At 34.5% G+C, this 20,171-nt stretch overlaps 1 protein-coding gene across 1 annotated transcript; it reads right to left on the bottom strand.

The window, feature by feature from the left end:
* Nucleotides 1-2,417: 2,417 nt before the first annotated feature.
* LOC125656011 (receptor-type tyrosine-protein phosphatase mu-like) lies at nt 2,418-16,000 on the bottom strand. The gene is made up of 17 exons (XM_056143751.1): nt 15,586-16,000; nt 15,169-15,357; nt 14,881-15,084; nt 10,814-10,996; nt 10,157-10,348; nt 9,739-9,987; nt 9,237-9,338; nt 8,953-9,055; nt 8,281-8,521; nt 7,796-7,883; nt 7,626-7,702; nt 7,446-7,482; nt 7,103-7,203; nt 6,299-6,418; nt 5,678-5,823; nt 5,136-5,271; nt 2,418-3,255 (listed from the first exon to the last, which is right to left on the bottom strand). The coding sequence occupies exons 1-17, from the start codon at nt 15,662-15,664 to the stop codon at nt 3,172-3,174; spliced, it is 2,331 nt and encodes a 776-aa protein (XP_055999726.1). The 5' UTR covers nt 15,665-16,000; the 3' UTR covers nt 2,418-3,171.
* Between the last annotated feature and the right edge of the window lie 4,171 nt (nt 16,001-20,171).

Below are 20,171 nucleotides of genomic sequence, written 5' to 3'. Positions count from 1 at the left end.
AGAAAAGAAAAAGAATGAATTCATCGTAACAGTAATACAATAAATAAATAAATAAACCTTTTGGGCTGGATTTAGTTTTAGACTTTACAAAAAGCTCATCCGTATTTCAGGAGGATAATTCGTACCCTCAAGTTAGACCCTGAATTATCCTTCCGCATCCTAGTTTTTGACTTTCGGCCAGACAAACACAGAACCTTGTTTTCACATATCGCACTGCCTTCAGTGTATAGATATGGGAGGACACTTTTACTAGACCTCTTACTACGATGTAGCATGATACATGTATTGTTTACGTATTTTAAGTTCGTTATTTCCAAATAATATTTCATATGTTTGGTGAACTGTTATCCTGAACTTTTGCATAGAACGTCTATGAAATGCATCTGGACTCTTTTGCACTCTCTCTAAAAGAAGTTCTTGATTGGCAAATACAGGAAGTTTAACTTAACATATTTTTATTCGTGGCACATATACTTGAGTTGAGTATCACAGAGTGAATGAACATTGTCCTCGTAACAAAGTCTGCTTCCTTGAGATATAGTTTCTCTTGAATACAGGGAAATTACAATTTGCTTTCACTTAAATGTCTTTTATATGAAGGATGAACACCATTTACATGTAGATTATTGAAGGAACATTTCTATACAATATATAAAAGAAATGTTGAAAATTCGAAACAGATAAAAAAAATTAAAGTGTGATGTGGAGTGAATTCAAAGCACGACAAAATGAACCTCAGCATACAATGACAGCTGGCTAAGCTACATTAACTTCAACAACTAAGGGATTTGAATACGAGCCAGGTTGTCAAAAAACAGGTTCAACAATTTTTGTAGTCTTTATTTCTGAATTTTGATCCCAGGGCAAGGGGTGTCCCTTAAATATCCTATTGATTTCAAATGGTTCATTAGATTGCAAACTATTAATATATCATAATTTTATGAAAGTCCATGTAACAGTGTGACCTTTTCCGAAAATGTGTTCTCCCCATATGCGTCTTTTATTTTGTTACCCTGGATTGATCGTTTAATTTGCATTAAAAAAATATTCTCCAAAAATATAATGCAAGGAGGAGAGGGAATGGTATTATTTGATTACGGTTATATACATCTAAACATAGTGTATTGTTAAACTTTGTTTCTGTAATCACGTGCTCCGTTAATGCGACATCAAATCACTCGCTTACACTCAGCCAGAATAACGACAGTTTTGTAGCAGTGACGATGCTAAACATACCAGTGGCGGATCCAGGATTTCCGAAAGGGGGGGGGGGGCATGTGAAAGTGAAGTATTAGCTAAAATAATCAGCCATTTTGGTTGCCAAATATGGAGTTTTCATCTATATATCTTTGATAGTGGCACAACAAAATACGCACACTTTGATGGGCGCAGCCATTACTGCTGGCACTTTGAGTTTCCGGAATACCTACGGCGATTCCCGTTCGCAATCGACAGGTCACGTAAGGTCATGTATTTTAATGAGTTATACGAAAATATAGGCGCTGTGTCCCATGGGAGGTAAATTGAGTGCGACTGACCGTGTATTTCCAACGATGGTAAAAGTCAGGCAAAAGAAAATCAGAGAAATACAATCCGAAGATCTGACCATGAATTAAAAGCGTGCATGGATCAATATTCACCGCCATGATGAAGCAAGAAAGAAATGTCATAGATACTCTCCCAAAAGATCAGATGTCACATAAAATAATTAATATATAATCATTAATTTGTCAATGCTTAAGCGAAATTAAAAAAAATCACAATTATAAATTGATTATTATTCCTCATTTGTAGGCATTTTCATACAAAAGCAGAAGAACACCTACCCGTAAAATATGTGTGAAACAATTTCATAATTGGTTCATTAATAATGAATTCCATCATTATCTAACTCAACAGCAATATTAGAAATTATATGTGTAAATGTATACAGTACATACATTACAGTGTACAATGCAATGTTTCTATATGAGCTGTGCATTGTGCTTTTTCTATTTTTAAAATGATTTGTTAAAAACTGTTACAATGATAATTATGCCATTCATTTTGAACAGATTGAGTGTTTAAATTACAAATTGCGCGTTAGAGTCTTTTATTTATGGTGGTCATAATAACTCGAACAACTGTTGAAGCAGCTACTGAAGAAAAAAAAAATGGCGGCGTCAATACGGCTTCCAAAATTTTCAGTATAGGTATGTAGATATTTTCTCATCTCTTTAGCTGGTTTTGACTTTTCCTTTCACATACGTGTTACCGTTAGAGCCTTGCGCTACGAATTTTGCTCGGTATCAATGCTGTCAATCAGTCGTAAACAGGGTTTACCGACGACGAATTAACGGCGCTGATAAAAAGGATGTTAAGTACTGTTAAATCAGCATCAACAGTCGAAAATAATAAAAGAGAAAACAGTTATTCAACTTATTTAATACAATTTGAAAATTTCTTCATGTTTACGTCTTATTTCGTTGAGATTTGCTTTTTTTATTTTATGAAAAACGTCACGAAATGATTTCGTTTTTGCGTCATTATACTATGTCATCATTGTAGTATGCCATCAATCACAATACAAAGCTTTCCGTCTTGTTCATGTACGTTTAACTACCTCGAACCTCAGTGCAAAAGCCAATCAAAATGCCGTGTAGAAAACAGTTGCAAGAGAATAACATTTTTTTAAAACTCGTTTCATACATAAACTCAAGATAAGAACTTGACACAAGCATCAAAGATGTCTCTTCAGCACGAAGAGTTAATTGTGAATTGAATATATCACTAGTTGTGGGAATATCCAGAGTAGTCTTGAAGCAACAAAACACTGCACAAAGTCATCCTTGCTGTATTTCAGGAATGAATATATAGATATACAGTAAGATATGAAATAAATTGAACCTCAAACAATATCAATATAGTACAATTTGACAATTATTCTAATGTTTATCAATTTTTTTATGCTAATACGCTCAATTTATTTCTAGAGACAATGCAATTCTAAGGCTAATATTAACAGTATGTTCAATCCCGAATTAAATACGTATCCTATTAATTTTAGAAATATGAAATATTTTAAAATTTACATTAATCACGCAGAAATGAAAACATTATTTCCGCAGAAACGCATGTACAGTTTGAAAATCCATAATATTAGAACAGACAGCGCAGCCCGACAAAACAGCATTACAACACAGATAGACAGCTATGGCGAACGTTCATGTTTGTAAGTCCTTCAACCAGTGCATCATGGAGAAAGATGTACTGCTCCTAAATATAAGAAAAGAACCGGTATAAGCAGGAAGTAGATCATGAATCATCGTTACACATAAATTATTAATGGTTATGCTGTGCTTGACACTAAGATTTCCTATGTTTAGTGACAGTGATTTATGGTCACGACATATTCTTTATAAGCGTCCGTACCAAGTTTAAGCTTCTAATCTCTCCTTTTGACAAGGCTATGTTTGTTTACTAGCATTTATTTCTTACTTTATGTCGCATTAGAGAACCTTTCTATCTTAAACAAGGATGTCACCTGATGGTTTTGTTAATTTTTTTTTACGTCTTAACGTCCGTTCCTTTCTGCGACTTTTAAAACTTATAATTATACTTCACTATCTGTAGGCAAAGAACACCAACTTTTGTACCCAAGCATGGCGCTCTCGGCCGTGGCAGTGATAGTTCTTTATACTACGTATACTCACGCCTGAGTGTTGTGGAATCTCGGTTCATAAAGTATAATGCTGAAGGACCCGTGGCCCTCACTTCTAAATGCCAAGTGTATGGCAACAGAGGAATCACGAACTTATATAAATCTTTTGTTTGGTAAGAGTAGTGATTGAACCTATGATTTCCCAGCCACAAAGCAAACGCTGTAACCACTACAAACGGTCACCAAATGAAGGTCAAATGAAGATCACCAGATGAAGGTCAAGTGTCCAAAATCTAAACTATGCTCCGCTGTCTAGCCTGAATATTTCAACCCAGAGTCCATCAATTTCGTATTTTTAGTTTAAGCGTTATGCTGTTTATACCTACTCACCACTTTAATAGATTGTAGCTATATGCTTTTAATTCTAACAATAATTTAATAAAAACACACAGGCAGGCATGTACCTACCCACCAACCCAAGCATACACAGCTCCATGCTCACATCCTCAGCTTGGTTAGATGCCTTTATGGTATCATGCAAGGTGAAGATAACGAACAGTGACCAATCTCATAACTCCTACAAACAATACAACATAGATAGCTGGGCAAACACGGACCCCTGGACACACCAGAGTTGGGATCAGGTGCCCAGAAGGAGTAAGCAACTCCTGTTGACCGTATCATAAATATTCACCTATTGTTGGACTTAACTACTAGTAAACAGTTACTAGAGTGATTGCTTTTACATTGCTTTTAATTATTCGAGGTTTCAACTTCATTTTCTAAACCGAAATCACTTGATTCACAAACGTTTGTTCCCCAACGTCAAAAGATCGATGACAATATTAGTTTTCAATTTGGTGTCGGAAATGTTTGTTGTAAAATTATGATATGCTATTTCAAAGACAAACAAAAATAAGGATCTCAACTTCTGTTGTTGATATTTGTGTTAGAAAAGAAGCAAATTAAAACTATACATTGTTTTCTTTCCGTACAAAATTGATTTCTACAAAATACTATATATTCTATACTATAGAACCCAACTCTTTATTTTGATAAAATCTTAAATTTAATTTTCAATTTTATCAGTGATTAGGGTTAAATTTACATAAAAAAAACTACTTTATTATCACATTTTACAACACAATGAAATTTTTAGATATAAAGCTAAAATTCCTTTAATGGGTTTAAAGGCATATCTAACCTGTTGTTCAGACACGTTCATTGTATTAAATTGCTATGTACATAAGAATGAAAGGGCGAAGATAACGAACAGTGATCAATCTCATAACTCATATAAGCAATATAAAACAGAGAGTTGAGCAAACACGGACCTCTGGACACATCAGAGGTGTGATCAGGTGTCTGGGAGGAGTAAACATCCCCATTATATTATGAATTACAATATAAAAAAATGAATTAATCAAATATATCTGTTTCATTCATTAGATGGTATTAGCCTGTTCTTTATGTTAAAAAGAGAGATGGAACTTACACATGTTTGTACAGATCCTACCCGCTGCTGTCTTAGAGAAGCAACATATCCCCTGACATCAATGGTCTGCTCCGTAACGCTCTCTTCCAGGAGATAATCAAGGGAGATAAACGTCCCCGTTCTACCAACCCCGGCGCTAAAGTAAATGAATTCGACATTTAGATATATCGATGACGTTTTATCTATTAACATATGTATACTATTGTCTATCAGTCTTAGTCAAAACAACAAACAGATATCGAAGAATTTCATGATCTTCTGATATAAGTTTATACTTGTGTTTGAATGAGTGTATTCTTTCGAAATTCTGAAAGTCAAGTCCGCAAAGTTACAAACCTGAAGCAATATAGACAAAATACTGTAAAGAACTTTTAAAAGCAGTGGGGTATGGACATAATGTATGATATTAACATATTTGCGTAAGTTTGACGTTTGATTCCTTATGGCTGTAATACTTGTACTCCATAGTGGTAGGTAACCTTCAGGTTTGAAGTTCGCTTCAATAAAACTGCTATACGGCCGGGTACACTCATTTCGCTTACCTGCAATGGACGACCACTGGCCCATCTAAAATCATCAGTCCATTTCTTACTAGGTTACGGAAGCATATGAGTGACATAATATCATCTGGGACGGAGTTGTCCGGCCAAGTGGTGAAGTGGAACTGTGTTACCCTCTTCTCTTCATCCTAATATATATATAATGTGGGTATGGAGATGGACTGCAATGCTTCATGCTGGCATGTATCATTATTGTGCTTCATGAAAATATGCAAACTCGATGATATGTGAAAATGTGAGTATGCAAACTTGATGATATGTAGTGTAATTGTGATTTTAACTTCATGATATCTGATGTAACTGTGATTTTAACTCGATGGTATGCGGTGTAATTGTCATTTTAATTTGATGATATGTGGTGTAATTGTGATTTTAACTTGATGATATGCGGTGTAATTGTGATTTTAACTTGATGATATGCGGTGTTATTGTCATTTTAACTTGATGATATGCGGTGTTATTGTCATTTTAACTCGATGATATACGGTGTAATTGTGATTTTAACTCGATGATATGCGGTGTAATTGTGACTTTAACTCGATGATATACAATGTAATTGTGATTTTGACAAGGAGAGGGAGGGATAACGAAATAAGGAAGTACCTGATGTTTAACAGTCATATATCGCAGGATATAGTGATCATACACGTCCACAGTGTCCAGTGTGATGACGTAAGGACCAATGTCCAGCAGCGTGTCCGGCCAGTACTTCAGGCACTTCATCTGAAACACGAAGACGTTTGAAACTGTGAACATCCACCTGGTAATGTGTTCTATATCATTTAATGATATGGAGGAAAACAAAACTACAACCTCAAATATCTTGTGTGCATTAATGTTGTTTGGAGCTCCAGGGAATTATTCTTGCATGTATACATATGTAGAAATATCGTCAGCTTTAATTGGATTGCCATAAATTTTGTCCAATGCTTGGCGCTCAGGACCGTTGTGGTGGGGGCTTTTTATCGTACTGCCACCTATCGTGACACGGGTGTACACTTTAAAAAATGTCATATAGAAAGACCTATACAGCTGAATTCTTGGCGAAGGAGCAGTCAGCACCTATATCATGAATATTAGGTTTGCCGCGTTGTCAATCCAGGAATCTCCCTGAACAAAGCAAACGCCCTAACCGCTACGTTACTAACACTGCTTTGTGAATTTTATCCAGTAACATATACCGGTACTATGCAAATGATTTACGTGTATACAGTTTGGCTTATGCATATATTCCATCATTTCTTCCTATGGTAAAACAGTTACGTAAACTAGACCTTTTGATACCAAAAAAAAAAAAAAAAGAACCCCCCCCCCCACAAACTTATTCATTGATTGTGTAAGTTAAAACATATTAACACATCAATCATGCAAATAATCATTCGATTATTTCAAGTTAAGCACAATTACTCTGTCTCCCTCGTAAAGATTAGTCAGCATAACGATCCGTGTTGAGTCGTTCTGCCAGATCACGGTCCAGAAATCCTCCAACGTCTTGGGGGTGAAAGGACCTAGATATGAAGTGTTTGGGCATACATTTTAACAACATATTCTTAATCTATTATGATAATTCATTATTAATAGATGCATATTATTCTAAAGCTAAATTAAGTGCTTATCAATTAATTTGTCGTTTCAGGAAGGTTTGAAAACGGTCTCCTTCAAATTAACGCATTTAAAATGAGTACACAGGAAACTTATCTATTACTGTCATTAACAAGTGTAATTCCGTTTTTCAAAATGAAGTGTGTACCTTGCGCAGCGATGTAGCTTCGTTCCTTGTTGAGACCCTGAAAACATATGCTTTGAACAGATGAATCCCGCTTTCAGAATATAGTTATGACTTTCTTCTTGTGGTGTTATTGTTTTATAACATTTGCAAATTAAGGAAATATTAGAATGATGTACGTTCATTTCATAATTATGAACTAACATTAATGTAGGATGCATTGACAAAGTCATCGCTGTCATTTAAATCTTCTCTCATCAACTTCACACGATTATAGTCATCTGAAGAAAAAAAACCCACATGTACATGAAACAGGCACATACGTTCGCAGATTTTCTTTTGATAGTAAATTTTCAGTCAAAATTTATACTGACATGGATAAATGCCTCTGTATCGGTTTCTCGTTCTGTTGGATGCCCTCAGGGCATTCGAATAAGATTCTAGTAGTCCAGTGGGAAGATCCTGTGATCAAACCAAATGATTGAAATACCAATGCTACCAAATTCATAAACTTGATAGAAGAATAACATAGTTTACATAGATTTTATTCTAAGAAGAAAGTTTTGAGTTTTATTTTAAATTTTGAGCTGTATATGCCTAATACTGATTTCTGTACATATATCCTTATTGCAGAAAAAACACTGGTCTTACCTGATGGATGAGTTATATCTACATGTACAGACAAATCGTAATATGGTTTTGACCAAAATCAAGTGGAAAACTTCATTACCATTAGTTTGAACGCTCTAAGGTTTTTTTCATTATCATTAAATAGTACAATTAATTTGAGAATAAAAACAAACGGTATCAAATTCGTTAGATGCATCATACATGATGTATCACAGAAATGGATACCCACATTGAATTCTTTCGCTAGTACTTCGTTGTCCTTTTTCTCTGGTAATTCTCTGATGAATTGATCAATAGAAATTCTTTGCGACATCAAATTACTGTACTCTACGGTAACGATTTCCTCCTCTACGAAGATAGACTCGTCCTGAGGAATCTCCTCCAGCTCCGACTCATTTCGTGACTCCACTCTATGGAATTCCACGAGGAGGCCATTTTCTTTTTCTGGTTTGTCTTTTCCTGTTTTCTTGCTAAAATAATTGAAAATAAATTTTAGCACGTTTTTACAAAATATCTGAAGATGGGCTACATGTATAATTTACAGGTTATTTCTTCGTTGAATCAATATCAATGCGGCAATATCATTACCATTTACATAATGTAAAATACAGAACTTACCATCATATGATAGGTGAAGATAACGAACAGTGATCAATCACACAACTCCTATAAGCAATAGAATATAGAGAGTTTGGCAAACATGAACCCCTGGATATACCAAAGTGGAATCAGTTGCCTAGGAGGAGTAAGCATCCCCTGTCGACCGGTCACACCCGCCCTAAGTCCTATATCTTGATCAGGTAAACGGAGTCATATTAAATACCATACGTCTATCACGGATTTATGTGTCGTCGTGTAATGAAATATTAAGTTGAGTTGTAAACGGCAATGTAAGCTTTACCTTTTGTTGAAGAGGACAACCACAGTTAGGATCAATACCAGAATTAACACCACGAGAACAGTCAGCAATATGACAGTCAGGTTATATACCACTCTCTCCGTATCTGGAATAAAACTTCGGAGATTGTTATATTCATATGTGTTTAAGTATGCACATGTATGGGATTGATGTCCCCGATTAACAAATGCATGTATATTATGTTAGAATTTTACTATCTAAAATCGTACAAATATTGTGCTGTTATAAATGTAGTGTTGTATTGATTGTAATTCATGAGAGTATACCTTGTTCGACAACCATTTTGTCAGTAATGGTGGTGTCCTCATCACAGTTAGTGCTGATCTCGTCATTGTTGATTTTTCGCGTGAACACTTTAGCTTCTGTACCTAAAAAAAAAGAAAAAAACAACAACAACAAAAACTACCGAGTGGTATGCTTTGTAATTGTATTTCAAACATTTAGAACATCACTATCATAAGATAATGTCATTGATATAGGGTTGAAATTGAGTACTCAATACGTATACCGTTGCACTTAAACTAAATTCTTTGATTCGTGTCATGCTTATCTGAGTTTTGATATTGCATATATCTATTCATTCAAATATAAGTTTGTAACAAAACATCCCTTAATTAGAGAGTAAAATATGAAAACCGCGGGGCCAAAGCTATATGTACATATATCACAAAAGAAATATATTTTTTTCTTTTACTCAGGTAGTTTCTTACGATTTTGATTTTCAGGGATATCTAGGCATGGAAGTACTATAAGGTACGGGCAATGCACCTTTAATTGTTGACGCTGTAGTGATTTCATCAGTGCAACACTTTCCATAGTAACCCTCTAAAAAGTCCTCACACGTCCCTGATGTCTGGTCAAACTTTGCGTTGAGACAGTTTGTCGGACATTGGTTCAGACAGAAGTGACCATAGAACGCTCCATGACATTGGTTACAGACACCTGTTATAGGACTACAAGAAATACACTCTGTTCTGCATTTAGCGCAGTTTGGTCCATAGCGATCTGAAGAACATACTGAAAAACAAGTAAACGGAATTTAGATAGGAAATTTCGATTTGCGTTTTGAAAACCGAACGTTCGTTGAAATGATAGCATACGCTGTCCACTGAATCAACGAAATATGTTTAGTTTCGTGAAACAGAAGTACAAGTAGTACTACATAAATTGATATTGATTTATATACTTATAGGATACGCTTCAAAGAGCCTCAATGGTCCGTCATCGGTTCTTTTTATTAGAATAGTATCCCCCTTCATTTCTTTGTAACATTCCAAGGCTATGTTTTGTTGTTTTATTCCATGGAGACTGAAATTCTGACACATTGTTGACGAACTCGTTATTGCGCCATCTTCTTTAATATGTACTTCATAATTTCCTGATCAAAAGTGATGAGACAACATAATTGTTCAATATGAAATAACAATTCTCTATAGAAGTTATTGGAAGTTCAAACATATTTTTTACCACCGTAAATGGCTGAAATATTGCCGAAACGGCGTAAACCCGCAATGAATCAATTAGTCCATCTTTGCTGTTTTATACATTTAATATTTTACATGAATAATGTTTTATACCACAGAATATCAATTTCTTTAATATGAAGTTTAATTTCATGTACGAGTTGATCAATAGAAGATAAGGGTTCCGAATATTAGAATTACCCAAAACGTGCAGTCTATTCTTAAGAGAAAATAGTCTGATATGTTAATGTCATGCCTTGTAATGTCTCAAAAATTCAATATAACCTATTTGAAATGGTGTATTTCATGTTTCAATTCAAAATCATACTTTAAATATTTTACTGATGGCTACTTGACTTATTCGCTTATCTTAAATATACCTCCCCATGTCGAAATAAGAATCCACTTAATCACATAGTTTCTGTTCAATTTCAGGAACCAAGACGCATGGATCTTCTCTGGTGAATGGTAAAAAGTGTCCATGTCGTTATCTAAAGCTTTTGAAAATTTCATCGAATATTCCGTAAAGTTCAGCAGCACTGATTGATTGATACCAGAAAGTCCTAAAAAGGAATTTGAAATAAAAGAATTAAATCATTTTCAACAAATCATTACAAATGTTGAACAATAAATGTGGAAAGTATTACATTTGACAAATTACAAATATTTACCTTGTAAAATGGTGAGAAATTAAAAAAATAAATGAAACGTTTAATCTAAGATTAATTTTGATAGTTCGCAACTGTAACATGACGTACCAAAGCTAATGTGAGTTTAAAGCTAATGTGAGTTTCGATTTACTACCAGAACGCCGTTTTATTCTGAATTTACACACAGCAGTCACGTGATTTCGAAGTTTTGATGGATTTCGATACTTCCAATGAAAATGACACAGGTACCAAATGATATGCCGTCAAGGGCTTTAGGCTATGGGGCAGGAGTGACAGGAAGACGGTGATCGTCGGAATAATTTTCCAGAGAAAGTGGGTGGTGTTATAAATTCATGAAATTCGTGGCCGCAAGCTGCGAATGCAGAGTCGAACTATGATCAGTGGATCGACAAATAATGAACTATATTGTTAATTTTCAACTCTTTTAAAGGGCTATAGTACTTGACAAAAAGAAATAATTTCATGAAAACCAAACTACCCCCAACTCCACACCACTACTCTTTTATGCCGATCCTCCGTAATGCTAAATACCCTTCCAAGCCCCTAAAAGGTATGGATATATGGCAAATAGTACGCTGTTCCATTTCCGGAAACAAAAAAGGGCCCAAAAAGAGTAGACCAGCTAAGCTCAATCGATCTACCGGGGCACCACAGGGTAAACTTTTACAAACGTTGAATTACACAATAAGTCTTTTGCGCCTTCTTTGAAATATTCATGTTTCAATAGAGAGAACAATAATTTCAGCAATATATATACTAGATATAACCGTGCGTTCAAGACAAATGTCCCCTGGTCGTCGGCTGGTAATGTGTGGAGAAGCAGTTACATTGCAAGTTCATATAATGTAGCCAGTTCTACATTCAGTACAGAGGTACATGTGCCCATTTTGGAAGTATTGTTTAAGCCCATGTACATTCAACGTGTATAAATCTGTCATGTTCACTCAGAATGACCTTGAACGAAATCGGTAATTTATAGGGCTAGGAAAATATAAAGCATGCATAGATGTCGGGTAAAACAGTATTCCAACAGAAACCCGAACTTCTCCAACCCCAAAATCTTCGGATAACACAGGGATATCTTTGAAGTTCAACCGACGTTTTGTTCATGTTGTCGTTACCATTAATTTTTCATATGAGTATTTGCTATTATATATCTGAGGTATATTTCTTTTTCGATTTAACGTCCTATTCGATATTTTCTTCATTAATGTAAAAGGTTCACCAGCAGTAGGTGAAGTGTCAGAAATGTTCACGTTTGCATCATGTTCAGAGATGTGGCAGTGAGGTCTCGATAACTTGTTAACACCTACATTTACTTGGTAATTTTGTCTCCAAGTTCTAATCGAAAGACGATGGCTTTCACTTTTCATGCTAGACGCTTTATGAATGAGCAATCAAACGTCAAGTTTGATGCAATACCAGACTCGAGAATCGAATCATGTCACCAGGTTGTGAAACTGGCGGCATAAAACTAGAAAACCTCGGCTTCTAAGTTTGATATATGCATGCATTTCCGTGATAATTGCTGATCAATCACAGAACCAACATAAGAATCGTTAATTCCGCTTTGAAGTGTCATTGATATGAAAGTGTGTCATTTCGTGACGTCATAATCGAATAAAACGTTATGATGCATGGATAATTCACTGTACTAATGTAATATAGAAATTATACATTGCATATGTTTTAAGCTTTTGAAGTGCTTGCTATCTCCAGATACATATATTTTGTATACTATATACACATGACTTGGTATAATTACAAGATACCATAAATACACTAGATATAAACTTCTTTAGAAATGTTGTTTTCTTGAAGGTATCATTGGAACACTAATTTAGAATTTAATGCTAACAGTTTGCATTTTACTTTGTACTTTTTGTATTAAAGCATGTGCTTCGTAGATCATGATTGAAATAAGAGTTTACTTCAAATTGTGTGTGTAGTTATAAGTTTTATCTACAACAATATTTTATAAGAATGTGCCTCAATGAAGCTACCAATTATATTTAAATTCCATTATTATTACTGTGAACACAAGCTTGATTATCGTATTAAGCATTTAATAACGCTTTCGTACTTGTTATTGTCGAGGTAAAAAATCATCTCAATTTTGTATTTTTTATGGTATTTAGGGTTTTTTTAAAATAGGATTTTATGATTTTCATCAGCCTCGTTTAATGTTAGCACTTTGTAAATTTTGTGTTAGTTATAACAATCTAATCTAAAAATACCACCTGTCATTAGGTTAAGTGCTCTCTGGTGTGTTTCATACCAATCATTAGGCCGTTCTCTACATGCTGATGGTATGTAAGGATTTCAAGATGTTTTAGAACAGAATACTTTTGACAACGAGTGTTTACTGAAAGATACAATTCCTGATGCTGAAATACATCATGCTGTGAGATTGTTAAAATCAAACAAAAGTTCCGAAATAGATGAAATTTTGAATGAGTACATCATAACCTCCATAAAACTGTTTTTACCTATTTACGTTCGCTTCTTCAATACAGTGTTAGACACGGGAATTTATCCTGAGGCATAATTGGAAATATTATACAAATCTGTTAAAATAAAGGTTGAACACATGATCCGAACAATTACAGACCTATTACCGTTTTAAGGTCCATGGCAAAATTTTCACTTCAATTTTGTACGCCAAAAATATGATATATGGAGAATTGGGCAGATACCCATTATATATCCATATAAAAACCAGGATAATGAATTTTTGGGGCAATATTGTCAATTGCAAAGAAACAAAATTGTCATATCACTTTAACAGTTTATTAGTAAAACAACATTTAAATGGTATCGAAACGAAATGGATAAAAATATTAAAAGCATTATTTATGATTGTGGCTTAGGTGTTACATATATATGGATATTCCAATATGTACAAAACAAAAGGTGGCTTGCAAATTTAAAAACAAAAAAATTATGATCAATTCCAGCAGCAATGATTGTCAGAATGTAATGATTGCAGCAAAGAGAAAACGTACAACTTGTTTACAAATTTTGAATTTAAATGTCAACATTATATCTTGTCTTTGGATATTCATAGAATACACAAAATTGCAAGATTCAGAACGACAAATCACCGCTTACCAATAGAAACGGGGATATGGTCTAATGTACCCAGAGCAGATAGAAAATGTAATTTGTGTTATTCCGAAATGTAGTTACTGCAAAAATTTCATCAAAATTGACATCGTATAAGTTTTGCATCATAGACCAAAGATTTTAAAATTTCACGATTTATTTTCTTCTACGAATTTCAAATTAGTGAATTCGTCTAGATTTATTGAAACTATAAATGAGGTGGTCAACCTTGTTGAAGTCAAGTTGCCAATTATATTCCAATTATATTCATTATTGTATATTTATATGTGTACCTCAACACGCATACATATATAGATTTCAGTATGATTGTCTATATGTGTCTCTATGTCATGTTGATAGAATTGTGAATTGTGTTATTTCTAAGTTTACCGTATAAAGATATCGTGCTCATGGCGGGTGTGATCGGTCAACAGGGGTGCTGTTTTCTCCTAGATACCTTATGAAAGATCAAGATTGATCACTGCTCGTTATCTTCACCTTTCATTTACCAAAGCAAAAGTACTGCTACTTTGATACGCTACAAGAACTTGTTTAATATTTTAGTCATAGAATTACTATAAATTTGAAGACATAGAGTTAATAGAATAAAGGTCTTTGTATTACAAGTAAATCAGCTGTGTAAGAAAGAATGACAACAAAGTAGATACTACCTATTGGTTTTAATTCAAACACTTTGATTGGTCCATTTCCTGTTCGAGTTAAGCTAATTCTATTTCCTTTCCGGTAGGCAACGATAGGATATTCACATGTTATCAGTTGCTGAAACAGTGTAGGTTTCATTTGTTCAGATTGTCTAATATCCGTACACCTCACTGGTGGACTCCCAATTAGTTCTACATAAATGCTGTAGGTACCTGTAAAAAAACCCACTATAAATGGAAAAGGCAAAGTGTTAAAGTTGCATAAAATAACAATTCAGCGTGGAATCACATTTTTACCAGCACCAATGGAGAGAAAGATCCAATCAATCGTATAAATATTGTCCAGTTCAAGGGACCAGGACTGATTAACTCCATCATTGGTTAGAGAGAAGGTCTCCATGTCGCCATCACAACCAAGATTGGCAGAAAAAGAACCATTAGTTGATGTCTGCTGCGACTGTACAGAAACTGCATATGGTGATGTCTCTAGAGAACGAGTATAAAATTGAAAATACGTATTGCGATAAGATGTGTATGTTTTAATGCCTATTTCCCCCACCTCGGTATATTCAGTCAATAAAATATAAGATGTCCATAGCATTACAAGAATTAAATCCAACGTAATCAGGAAAATGTATTTTTAAACCGAAGTTTAGATGAGATATAAAGTTAATGTCATTTACCGAATTTACGAAATTATGAGAGAATTCTTACCTAAAATTTTAGATGAAAATATTGGAACAACTGCATATAGATATTTCATCAATACGATGTAGTGTTGATTATAGTTCATAATTGCCTTTGACAATCATATATAACGAATTAATCGTGTTTGTGAGAGAACCAGACAATCCTTATGAGAGTACATATTAACGATCTGGTATTAATCCCCCCTCGGTTTTCAACGGCCTTTGATGATACTTCCGTCCGCCCAACATCTCTTGTTTACGTTTAGTGACAGAGAAATATGTTTTGTGTTAGTACTACTCCGTGAAAGATACTAACATCGTGTTATATACTATGTAGACATTTTATGGATTTGAATATAGAATTCGATCGGAAACTATCATACGCTTTGGAATGTTCAGATATAAAAATAAATTCACTGCAAACTTAGGGACAGTGAATGTAAAAAAAAAAGTATTCTAGGAATTTATTAAATCTACGTTGAATTTCTCTCTGGATCTCTAAACAATACAATAAATCATAAAGGAGAATGCGGGTGATTTTACTTAAATTAAAAAAAGAAGACTTAAAACGCAATAAAAATTATTTGAAGACAGTGTCTTCGTAAATATATACAATCATGGTCATGAATGTAAACTTTCTCAACTCATTTAAGAAATGAACATCACTTTTGAGTTGTTCATGGTGAGTATGAACAAATTTGGATGTGAGGCAAATGAAAATGATGAGAAAGCTTACATTCATGACCATGATTGTATATATTTCTTATATTTATATTCATTTACTAAAACACCGTTTGTTTACATTGCTTCTATTTTGTCGCATAAAACGAACTCCTACTAGCTTTTGTCACAGTAGTTATTGTGACATACGTCAACACATAGACATGACGTCACATTTGCCTTTTATCAACATTGTAAGGTGCACTGTATTTTGGAAGTAGGAGACCGCAAGATTGGGATGATAATCCACGTAAGTCTACAATCTTAATCCAAAGGTGTGACTTGCGAGATGTTTGTAACAGATGTTCTATTTTTGAAATCATTACGCTCTCAGTCGCGTGCTTTAAGCTATTTCATAATCCGTTAATAGGCAATGTGAACGGATTGTGTCACGCGCTGACATTGGTTGGTTCATAGAGGAAAATGCGATTTGTAATATGAATATATGATTGTCACAGATTTAAGACATTTGAAGTTTCTGAAGAAAATGTAATATATATTTGAATGTTGTACGAATTTCGGTTTTGAAAACAAAAAGCATACGTCTATCTACGATTTTCATTTTTGATTCCGGTCTACAAAATATGCAGAATTGAGGGTGTTGTATACTTTTGCAGCAGTACATGTCAGTTTGGAAATAAACACGACGGAAATCGTTATTTACACCAATTTTGAAGTCCTCTGCAGTTTTGTCACACCAACTTCAAAAGTTACATCACGACCTCTTGATTTTGGAAAAATCATCGAGAGTTTTTGATATTGGGCATTTTTCATTTTTAAATTCTTCATGTATGAAACATTACATACATATACAGTGAAACTTCTCCAAACCGGCCCCTCAGAAAAACGGTTCTCCCTGGATATGGCCGATTTTCAAAGTCACGGCAGAAATCTCAACATTTCCTTACAAAGAAATTCTTACAAAACCGACCACCCCTGAAAACCGGACACTGACCACTTTTTAAAGAACATTTGTTAACAAACATGCGTAATTTACCCTTATAATACCTACCACGTTTTGAAAATGAAGAAAATTTTGGCCAGATGAGTGATCAAGATTGGCCAGGAGTGAAAATGACTGACCGGCCGGCCATGTGGGAATTTATCGACCGGAGGTGTGAACATGTAATGGACAAATACTAACATATTGAATGAATACGGTATCGAATGCCATATTGTTGCATCAAACTTTCGTATGGATATAAGCGGTAGTTGATAAATATATATTATTACTACAGTAACTTGATCCGAAGGGTCGGATCACGTCGAGTTGACAAGCGCGGATCATCAGATCACACGAGATGCGAAGCGTCGAGTTTTATCTGATAATCCGCGCCTGTCAACGAGACGTGATCCAGCTCTTCGGATCAAGTTACTGTAGTAATGATAAATGTTTTATATAACCCCTATGCATTTTAAATCCACATTTATATCATACTAAATGTAATCCAAATTATCAAAAATACAGACATACAGTGAAATTATGTTTTGTGTATGCAGTTTTGTTTGTGACGCAGCCAATATTTTAAGCAAAAAACGTTGCGTTAATGCATTGTGACGTCATTGTGACGTTATCAGTTTCAGAAGATACTGATACTGAATTAAAAAACAACAGGGTGGTGGTCCGGAAAACCGGATCACATGCTGTGGAATCTAGAGTATCAAAGAACGATACATTGATGGGTATATAATAAAGAACAAACCCATGACTGTTAATAATAATTATCAAAAGATTGATCAATATTTTAGGAGAGGGACTTGTAAGTTGTCAGAACTTGTTCCCAATCCTTTTGATTTCATCACTAAAATATGTTCAAAACAAAACCAGATCAAATGAACAGTACCGACATGTACTTTGTGAAAATTGAGATAAAATGTCTTTCCTTGTTAATGTATCTGAGAGCCGGCCGGTTTAGAGAAGTATCATTGTACTGTATACAAGATATAGCGAATGACTTTTGTATTCATACTTTTGTTTGCAGTCTATTCACATCATCAGGTTATCTTTACCTTTCATGCAAAAAGGAATAAACATAAAATTGTCATTGTACAAATTCTAAAAATGTTTGACTAAATGACGAATTCTTCCCGTTACTGTTCAATATTTTCCTTGTCAAGATGCTAATTTAAATTCATAAAGTTTAAATGAAGAGTTAATCATTTAATCTCTTTGGGAACTTTGGCACTAATTTTTGTAAGGGGAACTCTCTGAATAAGGTACTAATTCTTATGTACGAAAAGCATTGTCCTGTGAAGTTGGAATACGACAAATGTTAAGTTTGATACTAATTTTAAAATAAGAATGATCTGCATAATCTACTTTTCAAAATGGTGGTCAAATTTGGTCGTCCCTTTTCCATTGTAAAAAATCGTAAAAATATCCCGTCTCCAAAATATTTTCATTAAATTGATCAATTTTGTGATTTTAAGATTCACTATATCCTCTGACCATTGATTTTAGGACAAGTCAAACTGGCTTTATTTTGTCTACATCATGTGAAACCTATATGGTACCAATTTTGATGCACCAGATGCGCATTTCGACAAATAAGGTCTCTTCAGTGATGCTCAAGCCGAAAGTTTGGAAATTCGAAATAACAATAATTTTGTAAGAGCTAATATGAAATCTAGAGTGCCCCCCAAAAAACGCAACCTGGAGCCAAATCTTTCCCAGTTTTCAATCATCTGCATCATATCAATATCATAGGTTGCACATGACTATGGTTTTCTCTAATTGCATGGTCAGTAGGTTCACAACCAATACTATGAGTTAGAAATAGTGAAAACGTATTACATGCATGTGAATGAAAGTCACTTAGCTACTTTCGTCTTATATCCCCTTCATAGATAAATGAGTGCAGATTATGTGGAAAAGAAATTGGTATGTCATTTTTTGAAGATTAAAACGAATATCTCTGAATTTGATATAGTATCTACTTTAAAGTATATGGAATTATTGCATTTCTTGGACAATTCTGAATTGTTTTAATATGATATGTATCAATTATCAGCAATAATACCAGAGTCCGATAGTTGACTTGTTTTTGTAGACAATCAATTTCATGTGTAACGCATGAACCTGAAATAATGCGGAACATTGGAAAGTGGATTGCGAGATCGTCGAGGAAATCAAACAAGTTCAAGTGAAAGGTACACATGTGTTTCAGTAGCTAAATACTCCGTTACTAGCTTGAAAATACGGATGTATTTGATCCTGTTAATTACCCTTCGAAGCTCCTAGAATGGATTGTTATATGGCAGAGATTTAGGTTTTTACTTCTTCGACAGTCAAAATAGTGGACAACCTTCACCGACTTTGCTGCGTTGGAAAGGTCACGACTGCACGACCTACAGCGGCACAACAGGAAAAGTTCTCATCAAAGTTGAATTACCCAATAGGTCTTGTAGTTTCTTACTCTTTCTTTGAAATGTTTACTTGGCTTTCACTTGTCATTATGGCCGCTTTATGAGTGAGCAGTCAAAGGCCTTGGTTTGACTCACCTCAAACGTATAAAGTATTAAATCCAGCCGCCCCGGCTGGATTTAATACTTTATACGTTTGAGGTGAAAACAATAATCTCACTTTTGTATTCTTTGTGGTATTTATGATCTTTTCTGCTGATGGTCAGTTTTTAAATCAAAACAGACTACTGACAGACAGGTTTATGGTGCAGTGGTTCCAACGGTCTCGTTTGAAGTCAGCATTTTGCAAGCTCTATGGTCTTTCTGGCGATCTAATTTGCCAATACAACCTATTATTGAGTCAAACTCTAACTGACGTGGTTAGGCCGTTCTTGGCACAATGGTTTTGACTGTGGATAATTCCGTTTACCTGATTGAGATATAGGGCTCACGGTGGATGTGACCGGTCGACAGGGGATGCTTACTCCT

This window comes from Ostrea edulis, chromosome 7 (assembly GCF_947568905.1).
Source record: "Ostrea edulis chromosome 7, xbOstEdul1.1, whole genome shotgun sequence".
Taxonomy (NCBI): domain Eukaryota; kingdom Metazoa; phylum Mollusca; class Bivalvia; order Ostreida; family Ostreidae; genus Ostrea; species Ostrea edulis.
The sequence above is the reverse complement of the archived record's forward strand: the minus strand, read 5'-3'. Positions and strand labels throughout refer to the sequence as shown.

Bases quoted from the DNA above. Each gene is read 5' to 3' on its own strand.
- LOC125656011 (XM_056143751.1), bottom strand. From the start codon at position 15,664: ATGAACTATAATCAACACTACATCGTATTGATGAAATATCTATATGCA. The intron at 7,483-7,625 runs GTTAGTTCATAA...ATATGTTTTCAG, and splicing joins TCAATGCATCCTACATTAAT to GGTCTCAACAAGGAACGAAG. The intron at 5,272-5,677 runs GTAAGCGAAATG...CATTTACTTTAG, and splicing joins CCAGTGGTCGTCCATTGCAG to CGCCGGGGTTGGTAGAACGG.